Below are 12,375 nucleotides of genomic sequence, written 5' to 3' on the forward strand. Positions count from 1 at the left end.
ATCTATTATTTTTATTCTTAATTTAGAAAGTTATATATTTTTTAAAAATTGTACGTTTTGCCTGCTCCATAGGAAACTTGACTTCAAAACCTTTGCCGTCGAAATACTTCTTTTTTTTACTAGAATAAAGTTGTAAAACAGTGTGAAAAATACCCCAAATGTTACGAGTACAAAGTTGTAACAATGTAGGAAAAAAAGGGAAAAATACAAGAATAAGGCAATTTTTAAATAAAAAATAAAATGTCCCGTTTAACATTTGAAATGTTTCAACAAATACAATTGAACATTACCTGTTTAACTTACCCATATGTTGCAGACAATTCAGAGAAATGGGACTAAAATTGCAAAATTGGAAATTTATAAATTGCACTCTACATTTTGTAAATGTACAACTTTATTTAGAAAAAAATATGTAAAATTACAACTTTAAAAGTAACAAAACTATGATTTTGTTTGTGTAAAACGCAACTTTCTCATATAATTATATTCTTTCATGGTGGCCCTAACACTATTGGGAGAAAAGTTCACTCCATAGTAACTTGTTTGCGGTTCCATCATTTAAGTATTTTTGTTACTTTTGCCTACAATGTATAATTTTAATTACATTTTATGGAAGCTTGTGCATTTCAGAAGAAAAAATATTGATTAGTATTTATTTATTTATTTATTTCATTTAATAGAGCCACAGCCATCAGTCATTACCCCAAATGCCATCTCCCCACACGAATTTGTAGAAGTAGTTTTTTTTCCTTCACTACACTTCCCAGAATCCTTCGAGATTGGCTCTTGCGCAAGATGTTTTCAACGGCCTTTGGAGTCATTTGATGTTCTTGTCACAGCAAAGGAGTCAAAGAAAGAATTCAAAGGGTTTTAACTCCAAACTCTGGATGAGGTAGGAAAGATGCTGCGACACACGTTACCACTACTAGGCCTACAACGTTTGGATCCCGTATTTTGAAAACTAAAACTGAACAAGTCGCTGAGCTAGAACATTAATGCTAGTATCACGGAGAAACGAATCAACAAAAGTGCCAAACACAACGAACCAGCGGACAAGGAGAAGCCCCCGAGCAGTACCGGAATGACCAGCCGTAGAGTCTCCTCATTACACTGAAGGAACATTTAATAAAGCTAGTTTACACTTTCAGCGGCGTCATGAGTCTGAGCTAGCCGCTAGCTTGCTAAGGTTGACAAACATGATGAAGTGAAGACGGTAACAGAAGGCGAGGAGTTCATGTAATATTTTTCCAAGGCTTCCTTTTAAAGACAGAAACGGGATTTCTATTTTTGTACATTTAATCATTGAGAAAGTCTCCAATTAAACATGTATTTAAATCCCATTCAGTCTGCTTTAAGCTGCATTTAGTTTAAAACCATTTCTGCTTAACTACAACAACAAAGGAAAGGTTCATCCGCACTAAACGTCTTCTAAAAGTAGTTTTATAGTTATAACAAAATAACTTAACCTTTAATTCTAGCTGGACACAGTCAGTTTACCAAACGTGTTTATGTTTCTGTTGTCTGCATGTTGGCAGGTCGAGTGAGCTCCTCTCTGCCATGAAATCATACCAGGTCAACAGCTCCCCTTTCTTCTGCAGTTGATGGGTCTGCTGCTGGGACAAAGATGACGGACAGCGTCAGGGCCTTTCTTCACAATGTTGCTACGGTCAGCAGACTCCAGCGCATCACACAAACCATGACCCGCTGCACTTTAAAGATCCGTTCAATTAAATGGTGTTATAAACATGTTATTATGGCATTTTTCTTACGAGAAAGGGCATATAGGAAGAAAAATAAGGTTAAGATTTTTTTTTCTGATTTTTATTTATTTAAATCGCCGTGAATCAGAAACAGATGAAAAAAGTACAGTTGGAAAAAAATTGTAGTTGTACAAACTGCAACCAGCAGTAGTAATGTAATGATTTAGTCAAGCCACAATTCGATTTGTTTCACAGTTTTAAAGTAACAAAATTCCGATTTTTTTTTTTTCCAACACAATAAATTAAAGGTATTTTACGGCCAAGTATGTTTTCTTTTTGCCACTTACATCAAACTGTCTGTTTTTCTACCAACAGAAAGGATTCAATACAAATAAACAATTACACATAATACTGAAATGATCACAAATCCTTTCATACTCAGTTCATGTTGTGCTCCATGTGACGGACCGCTCCACACCTGCGCCAGCTCAGCGCAATCAACCCGGTTCAACATTTTTACACATAATCGCAGCGGCGCAGCACAATGACCAATCAAAGCACGGAAGGGCCAAACATGATCATGAAAGAGAAATTAATCATTGTAGTTTTTGCCCGGTTGGATCAATGTGACACCCAGACAGACCTTAAAGGAACAGAGTCGTGAAAACAAAGAAGCCTGGAGCAAGATTTGGGGGATTTTCACTGCTTTGACTTTTTGCTCCGATGTTCTCCCTATTGTAGGTGGTGGAGGAGCGCTAATGAACAGTAAAAAAACAATAGAAGAAGAATCTCCTTCCTGCTGATACCTGTGTGAACACGCTGCTCCGGTGTGGATACCACCTGCTGAGTGCATGTTCATAAAGTTTAGGTTTATTTATTTTGAAGAGCTCTACAAAAGTAATCACGTCTCCATATCTGGGTTCATGAGATCTATCAGGGACTCTCCCAGTACTCTGAGGTTCACCCTTGCAGCAAGAGTTGCATCTGAATGGCAGCCACACACATACTTCATATTGCTATGACTAGCTTTCAGTCCTCTACTTTCAAAGTCCCATTTTCACCACTCTAGCTTCTCCACCTGTTCTCTGCTCTTGCGACGAATCACAATACTGTCTACAAGCAACATAGTCCGTGGGGATTCTTGTCTACCTCATTGTTCAGCCTGTCCATCATAAATTGCATAAAAACCTATTTTTTATATTCTTTTTAAAACTCCTTTTAAAAGTCCTTATCTGGACCATCATTGACCCATTATTGTCTTCAAAATAGATGACAAATATAGTTTTTTTTAACAAAAATAACTGCATTAGTCTGTCTCCTTACTAAAACTATCATACAGTCTAGTCAGATATTGACTTTGCTGTTTTAAATTTTTTTTTTTGCATAGATTTGGTTGTTGAAGGAGAGGACCTGAGTGTGTTTTCTTTGGTTTTTGCCCTTGATTTTGCTGAGTCATAATAATCAATAAGACATCTGCTGCCTAAAACAGTTGGTATTTTTCACAGCGCGTCTTATGCATTTTCTCTTTTGTTGCCTCTCTTTAGGGGGTCAAGGACTCCATATTGGGGATTGGAACAATCTCCAAGCTAGATTCACGGATTCAACAAAAGAGGCAAGAGCAACGAAAGAAAAGGAGTATTGGGGCCCTCGCAAAGAGACGAGCACAAAGTGAGGAGCTAAAACCAGACAAGTAGGTTGGAGTTCTGTTGCAGTTTTATTCCAGGTTATTCACTCTACTTAGGGGTGCTGTCACACATAAATTTAATGCCAAAATCTCTTAGAATGGAAACCAACAGCATATTTTTTCTTAATACAGCAGTATCGCGATATTTAGACAGACATCAACTCCAAAGTATTGAGTGGTAGGTATTGACGTATCAAAACAAAAGGATTGACATGCCCATTGCTCACAGCAACCTTGTATCTGAGGTGTGAGATTTCTTATAACTCAAGGTTTTCCACTGTTAGTAGAGATAGAAGATATTCTAAACCTTTCTCGAAAAGGAGTGGCAGACATGAGTTTAGTGGAGAATGTGCAAGCACAGGCACCACCGATCTGACTCGTTTTCCGTCATTCTTGAGGGGAATTGCTATAGTGTACTCAACAGCAGAATACTGAAGGCTAGTAACATGTTAAATACCAGACAAATATACTGGTCTTACTTGTCAAAGTGTGTGAAGAAAATATCCCCCTCATCATACCACCACCATTGATACAAGGCAGGATGGATCCATGCTTTCATGTTGTTGATGCCAAATTCTGATCCTATCATCTGAATGTGGCAGCAGAAATTGAGACTCATCAACATTTTTCCAATCTTCTATTGTCCAGTTTTGGTGATTCTGTGGGAATTGTAGCCTCAGTTTCCTGTTCTTAGCTGACAGGAGGGGTACCCGGTGTGTTCTTCTGCTGCTGTAGTTCATCTGTCTCAAAGTTGGACGTGTTGTGTGTTCAGAGATGCTCTTCTCCTGACCTCGGTTGTAACTAGTGGTTATTTGAGTTACTGTTGTCTTTCTATCAGCTGGGACCAATCAGTCCATTCTCCTCTGACCCCTGGCATCCACATGGCATTTCCGAACTGCCCATCACTGAATATTTTCTCTTTTTCTGACCATTCTCTATAAACCCTAGAGATGGTTGTGGGTGAAAATCCCAGTAGATCAGTGGTTTTTGAAAAACTAATTCAAAGTCACTTTAATCACCTTTCTTCACCTTTCTGATGCTCGGTTTGAACTGCAGCAGATCGTCTTAACCACCGTGGTGACAGACATAAGCTACACCGGCCTTCTCCGTCAGTGCAGATCGTCCCCGTCACTCAGTTCTGCTCAGCCATAAGGAACAGGAGCAGAAAATGTTCTCCAGGAGATCAGGACTAATCCGGTGTTAGGTCCTGCCAGCTCCTCCTGAGTATGCAAATGAGATGTGCCTACAGCTTTACAAAATCAGTCTAAGCCCCGCCCCTCAGACTTTAACAAAATAAATCAACTTTAAAATAATATAGAGTAAAAAGGGGGAAAAAGTGTTAAAAAAAAGAGAAAAGTAATCGACTAAAAATGCTAAATAAGTTTAACTTGAAATGTATATTCGTTTATATATTGTAATTTATGGCTTAAAATGTCAATATTTTCTTAAATTACTGCCACATTAATGTGGCGTCATTATAACGCCATATTATTTAGTGCCATGAAGAAATTAGCTCTTTATAATTTGATGGTTTTCTCACTATTGTTCCAGGCTTCTCTCCTTTTTTTTAATCACACTCTTAGCTTATCCACTTTGATGTTTAATGTCCATATTCATTTTCTTTTTTAGTGATCCAAGGGTAGCAAGCAGGATTTTTCAGTGCTGTGCCTGGAATGGAGGAGTGTTCTGGGTAAGATATTCCACAAGTACTGTCACGCCTCTCACAATGCAGAACATTCTGTCTCTACTCAAAACTATCAAAACTATTTTTCCAGTGTAATTACTAAAGATGAGTGATATATCGGTACCAGTAAAAAATCTATTAATACTGTTCTGACTGTTTTCAGATTCACTTTGTTTTTGAAATGCATACTTGTTCCTAGCAGTTCCCTGGCACTGAAAAGGTTATGCCTTGTTTCCACTGAGCGGTCCAGACCAGACCAATCTCCTCTTGGCCGGTTTAGAATAGTCCGGGCAGTTCCATTGAGCGTTGGACCATTAAGGCGCATGCGGCGTGTAGACCGATAACGTAGCTGTACGTCAAAACGTTGTGACTACAGTGAAAGAGAAGCTGGATCAACTGACTTAGAAATGGATGCAAAATTAAACAGATAACTGAGCGGGATAATTATGATCCAGGTATTTATTATGGATGAAGCCGGGCTCTATGCCGCAGAACAGTCTATTGTTCTGAATTAAAAAAGAAGATAAACCCTCTTTATGTTGAGCGATACTCCCGTGTTCCTCAATAGATGGGGGCAAAAAAGAATACAGATGAAAACAGGACAAAACTTTCAGCTTGGATCTTGATTTGGGAAAAGTGCTGGTCGGACACTTGCTGCTGTCGTAAGACTTTTCTGCCAATCAGTGGGTTACATTGTGTGACGACAGAAGCTCCGCCCTCACGGGTCCATTCCATTTTACTATGGACCTGCAACTAACAGGGGACCAGAAAATGGTACCAGTCGGTCCTGATTAACAGGTCAATTTTTTAATGGAAAGTCTCAAAAGTCCAGTCTGGTCTGGACCGCTCTGTGGAAACGAGGCATTTTGGTTTACACTTATGTCTACTAGTCAGTAAATGGTCTGCAGGTTTTCAGATATACAGTATTTCCAATGTTTTAAAGTGATACTTGTTCCTATAAGATCCGTTTCTGTATGTTAAAAAGATCAAGTACAGCATGATTGCGCAGTCAAAGAAAGTTGTGTATTTATAATAAAGACTCAAAAAAGGACATCAATACTTTGTACTATTGTAGATGCTTAAATGTCGTTATCGGCAAATAACAGCTATCGGCCAGAGTTGTAGGGGAAATATTGGTTATCGTATCAGCCAGAAAAATGATATCGGCTTATCCCTAGTAAATACCTCAACTACACTCGTATCGTGTAGCTTCAATAATTTCTATTTTTAGTTCTTTTGCAATTTTAAAATTAAATATGCATGTAGTTTTAACAACCTAATAATGTATTTAATAAATGTTTCTTTGATTTGAAATGTGTCTTTGTTTCATCCATCTAGCTCAGTCTTTTTCTGTTCTATCGGGTGTTTATCCCTCTGCTACAGACTCTCACAGCAAAAATCATTGGTGAGTGTACCTGCTGATTCATTTTGGAAACATTTTCTGGCATGCAATAACAACCATTAAACCAAGTGTTTTTATTACAGGTGACCCCTCCCTACATGGCAGTGTATGGTCTTGGCTGGAGTTCGTCCTGACGTCTGTCTTTAGCGCACTCTGGGTTCTCCCTCTGTTTGTTCTCAGCAAGATAGTAAATGCCATCTGGTTCCAGGTCTTTCAAGAGAAAATCTTCTTTTTATGAAAACTTGACATAGATTTCTTAGGATTTTATTTGTCATAGCTTCTTATTTAAAATCAATTTGCAGTTTCTAATTGTTTTGGCTGTAAATGCTTGTTGCTGCCACCATTGTTCAAAAAGCACTGAATTGAAAAAATGAAAACATTATAATTCAATTTATTTAAAAAATTTGAGATCATTAAGCTTCTTTAGTCTTTTTTTTTTCAATAAGGCAACTTTTTGGTAAAGAAAACTTTAAAAGGAGGATGTTTTAATATGCTGCTATAACGCGAAGAACCGAAGAAGAAAAAACGTTTAATAAAAAAAAAAAAAATGTTTTTGGTCACTAACCGGTGAGCACCAGATACTAACTGGTGCGCACCAGATATTAACTGGTGAGCATCGGATACTAACTAGTACGCACCAGATACTAGCTGGTGTGCACCAGATATTAACTGGTGAGCATCAGATACTAACTGGTGAGCACCAGATACTAACTGGTGACCACCAGATACTAACTGGTGAGCACCAGATATTAACTGGTAAGCATCGGATACTAACTAGTGCGCACCAGATACTAGCTGGTGTGCACCAGATATTAACTGGTGAGCACCAGATACTAACTGGTGCACACCAAATACTAAATAGTGAGCACCAGATACTAAATGGTAAGCATTAGATACTAACTAGTGTGCACCAGATACTAAATGGTAAGCATTAGATACTAACTAGTGTGCACCAGATACGACGTGGTGTGCACCAGATATTAACTGGTGAGCATCGGATACTAACTGGTGGGCACCAAATGCTAAATAGTGAGCACCAGATACTAAATGGTGAACACCAGATACTAAATGGTGAGCACCAGATACTAAATGGTAAGCATCAGATACTAACAAGTGCGCACCAGATACTAAATGGTGAACACCAGATACTAAATGGTGAGCACCAGATACTAACTGGTGTGCACCAGATGGCAACAGTTCTTTTGTAAACTTAAACCTTTTTTGATGTCCCAGATCCTAACCGGTGCGCACTAGTTAGTAACCAGAAACTTTTTACTTCAATTTTTTTTTCTTCAATGTCCCTTTAGGAGCTTTGTATGAATCTATGCTTTATTATTATACCATGATTAATTATTTGTGAAAAATTATTTTTAATAAAAATCGCCAAATGTAATGATCATGGGCATGGCTTAACATTTGCCATGCTCTTGCGTGTATGTAGGACGCAACAAGTCTTTGAAAAGAATTTGACCCCTAAAAATTGCATTTTCGGTTAAAAAAACTAACATCTGAATTTTAGTTTTCATTTGCAAAATAAGTGGTATTTTGTTGGTAACAGATGTGAGATGTGACGAGTTTGTGAGCAGTAATGTGGATTTCTGTTTGTTTCCAGGACATAGCTGACCTGGCATTTGAAGTGTCGGGCTGCAAAGCTCAGCCCTTCCCCAGTGTCAGTAAGATTATAGCAGACATGCTTTTTAACCTTCTTCTTCAGGCGCTCTTCTTAATTCAGGTACATGATTATGTTCTGCTGCAGTCCATCCCAACACAGTTTGCACACATACAGTATTTTTATACAAATCACACAAATGACTGCTACTCAAAAGAGTTAACAGAATATTGAAAGTAAAATACATTTTTTCATTATCCTTTGTTGCATTTAAAACAAACTGCATGTTACTGCTTAATATTGCTTGAACACCTGTCATTATTTCTGCCAGATCAACTGGTTTCGGTATGTTCTGTTTGTCTTTCACTAGGGTATGATTGTTAGTCTATTTCCCATTGATGCGATTGGACAGATGGTGAGCCTCCTCCACATGTCTCTGCTGTACTCACTGTACTGCTTTGAGTATCGCTGGTTCAACCACGGTGAGTTGTTTTCAGATACAATTGTTTATACTTTTACCTAACTGTGAACATAAGACATTTCTCTTTGTGTTGAAGGCATTGAAATGCACCAGCGGCTCTCCAATATTGAGAGGAACTGGCCATATTACTTTGGTTTTGGTTTACCCATGGCCCTGCTCACTGCTATGCCTTCTTCATACATTATCAGGTTGGTTGCTCTTCTGCTTTTTACAACTGTAAAGTCTGTTAGCTCGCAACAAATAAAATAAACAATCTACCCTGATTTCTATATTGCTTTTTCTTAGTCATGTGTTTATTTTGTTACCCTAAACATTTTAGGATATATATAGTTAAAAATAATGAAAATGTGCCCTCTAACCTGCAGTTTATATGAATGACTTGTAATCCCTTTTATCCTCTAAATCTTTGTATTTAGCTGTTTCCTTTACAACTACAGTGCAGGGAGTGAAGTAATACAAACTCACTGCTTATTGTGGAATCCTATGTAAACTGGGTTGATAGCAGGCCTTTAGCTTACTTAATGTATGCTAATAATGTATTTCTTCATTAATTTTTTGCACATTGTAGACTTTTTTATTTAATGTCTTTATTTTCCTTAAGGTATATTTTTTTACGTGTGTCTGATGTTTCTGTGGTATTAATATCTGAAATAAAGCTGCACTGAAAAGACAGAAGGTGATGCAAGCAGTGAAACAGCCGTGCTTTTTCAGATATTAATACACTAACAATATGTGATTTATTTGTGAATGTTGGAAGTTTTTGGGAGGATTTTTACTGTTGGTGTTGCACAAAACTCTGAAAACACCAACAACTTTTCTAAATAATCTCAAGTGACAAATTATTTGATTTAGTTTTTAATGTTTTATTAACTCTTGTAAAATCATATTCATAATAACAGGTTTTTAAAAATCAAACCACTGTTTGACATGTTCACAAAGACGTTTTTTCTACTTATATTTTACCCCATTTAAATTCATGAAAAGTAAAATTGCAAAAACCGTTTCAACTTTTGTTCATGTTAGGTCATACTGAAAGAGAGGGGTGTACATAAGCTCAAGTTTGATAACCGACTACGATGACTGACTGCATAAATGCCTGACGTAATATAATTTAAAAATATCTTAAAGTTAGACTTTCAATCCCAACAGGAAGTGATAAATACTGAAAAAATGATTACTGCTAATTGATCAGAAATAAACATTTTGGGCTGAAAAAGTGGGACTCAATCTGGCAAAAAATGTTTGCGTCAATCAAGTCTAGCTTATGACCCAAGTCACTGTGAAGCTCACAATGAAGCTCACAATGTCGAAGAGAAAAGTTGATTGTGAAAACAGAGCTGTTAAAAACTGAGGTAGACTATACATTACTGACATTACCAGTAAACCCGTGTGACTCATTTGTGGAGCTAATGTGTCTGTAATTAAACAATTTAATCTAAGTTGGTACTATGAGAGAAAAACATCAAAAATTACTTTGCTGATTAAACTGAACGCACTGCGCACTAATTCAACCCGGCGTGATGGTGATTTTTGAAGAACAAAAAGGGAATAATGGGAATGACCGAATTCTTTTCCTACTCACTATATAGTGTGTTCACCATTTTGTTGTGGTACAATTTTAAAATCCAATGCCCTAGAAATTTGCAAAAAACCAGTGGGCATCGATGCTCCATACATTAGCGAATATAGACCGCAATGCATTGCATTTGAACAATTTTTGCGAAGAAAAATGTGTTTCAATGTATTTTTTTTATAAACCATACACATTTTAATCACCAGAACAAAGTAGAGTCTTAAATAGACTGTAAAAGACTTGTATTGATTAAATTTTCACTTTGTGAAATTAGTGACGTCATACTTGCTGATTCCAAAGAAAAAAAGTTCTGAGCATCGTGTCCAAATTGCTTTTGAAATCCAGAACCCTATATAGTCCCAAACTATATATTTTTTGTATTATTTAGGGATTAGGATGGAAATTCAGACGTAGTCTTTGGGTTTCTTTGCAACACGTTTGCTGTGGATGTGGAAACTGGACCCTGTGCAGATTCAGGTGGAGCTGATTGAGCTGCTCCATGTTTCATAATTCATTCATTCATTCATTCACTCATTCATTTATTCATTCATCCATTCATTCATTTGTTTATTCATTCATTCATTCATTCATTCATTTTTGTGGTTCATAGTTGACTAAAAAGAAAAAAAACAATGTAGAATTTCATTAACCTTTCTTTTAGGCTTAGAGCAATAAGAACAGTTGAAAAAAAAATATACTGAATGATTTGATTTGTTATCTCTGAAAAAGACGCATTTTAAGTATATTTCCACGTTGGTTTGTTTTGTTATGCGGCATATTTCATATACCTACGTATATTAATATAACTACAATAAAGATAATCACAAAACATGCATGACTTGTAAATGTGGAAAGTATTTTTCATTCTTTCTTTTGCTCTTTTCCTTTTAGTGGATGCTTGTTCTCCATCCTATTCCCTCTGTTCATTATCAGTGCAAATGAAGCAAGGACACCAACAAAGCTGTAGTAAGTGTGAATTATTTATTCAGATATAATGCAATGCATCGATGGATTTCTTGGTTTTATTTTATATTTCAACCATGTAATTTGTGCTGTTTCAGCCACTTCCAGCTGCGCCTCTTCTCTCTGGTCGTGCTAATTAGTAACAAGCTTTTTCACAAGACTGTCCACCTGCAGTCCTCTCTTACGCTGTCGGCATCATCGGAGAAGCTCTCTTCATCCCACATCTCCAAACCGCCAAAGAATGCTGCCCACCCAATGACGCATCCTCCTGAATAACCTAAATATATAGAAACCAACTCTATATATTGACTTTACTCTGTGTAATAGCAACAAAAAGAAATGTTTCTTTAAGAGTTGTCTTTTTATGAATGGCATCTTTGGTGCAGGTTTAGCATTGAAAGTTTTTGTCGATGAACATTTTTTGTCAAGGTTTTGTAATCTGTAAAAATGTTTGTTTGCAGCAAAAGTTACATGCATTTTTTAATGAGTATTTGACAGAACTTTTATTCTCTTACACAATGTATGTAAAGCTCTATAATTCTAAGATTTTTTTTGAACAATTTTTCAACGTGCCATTTAAAAAACTAAAGTGTATTCATGAGGGGGTAAAGAAATTGATTACTCGTACTTATCCAAACATTGAAGGAACTCTTTTGCACTCGAGAGCAAATCTAAGTATTGTTTTAATGACATGATCACATTCCTTTCTCATAGATTCAGTCTTATCTTGTCCTCACAGGATTTTCAGAAATAAACTTCTACTGCTTCAAAGACAAACTTGTTTTTTGGCAGTGCTGTCTCCATCCATACTATGCTTGACTTTTACAACTACTTTGTTACACAGTGAAGGGTTTAATCATATTTTAAGAATGTTTTCTCTGGATTTTGTTTTCCTTTTTGTATTGTGCTGCTTTAAATCAGACTACTTTCATTTATGCAGAAGCCCTCCACCACATGTCCACCACACTGAAAACGTTTGATTCATCAAACCAGGTGTGGAAAGTAGCAATGATTTTAAAACCATGTGCAATTATTGTAAGGATCAGTGTTAGAGCAGACACATTTTCAAGTGAATTTTGTAAAACTAATAGTTTTGTTTCAATAAAAGCTACAAGTTTTCAGTTTGTGAATGGTGTTTGTGTCTGTCTGCCATCCATTGGAAAGCAAACCCATTGGAGCCCACATAACAAACGTATTAATAATTTATGTCATGCAATTACATTAATTCCTTGTCCGAAAAAAGTAGTGACTCCTCTTGACCCCCTCCACTTCGTTTGTC

General features: G+C 36.7%; 1 protein-coding gene across 2 annotated transcripts; it reads left to right on the forward strand.

Moving 5' to 3' along the window:
- The first annotated feature begins 737 nt into the window (after nucleotides 1-737).
- Nucleotides 738-12,226, forward strand: ei24 (EI24 autophagy associated transmembrane protein). 2 transcript variants are annotated; one of them, XM_024261680.2, is made up of 11 exons: nucleotides 738-892; nucleotides 1,536-1,666; nucleotides 3,245-3,390; nucleotides 5,014-5,074; nucleotides 6,407-6,473; nucleotides 6,554-6,678; nucleotides 8,083-8,202; nucleotides 8,450-8,561; nucleotides 8,637-8,748; nucleotides 11,025-11,099; nucleotides 11,195-12,226. In XM_024261680.2, the coding sequence occupies exons 2-11, from the start codon at nucleotides 1,625-1,627 to the stop codon at nucleotides 11,370-11,372; spliced, it is 1,038 nt and encodes a 345-aa protein (XP_024117448.1). In that variant the 5' UTR covers nucleotides 738-892; nucleotides 1,536-1,624; the 3' UTR covers nucleotides 11,373-12,226. The 2 variants fall into 2 exon arrangements, with proteins under 2 accessions (XP_024117448.1, XP_024117449.1); XM_024261681.2 differs by having other exon boundaries at nucleotides 754-892; nucleotides 1,599-1,666.
- Nucleotides 12,227-12,375: the final 149 nt, after the last annotated feature.

This window comes from Oryzias melastigma, linkage group LG14, assembly GCF_002922805.2.
Source record: "Oryzias melastigma strain HK-1 linkage group LG14, ASM292280v2, whole genome shotgun sequence".
NCBI lineage: Eukaryota > Metazoa > Chordata > Actinopteri > Beloniformes > Adrianichthyidae > Oryzias > Oryzias melastigma.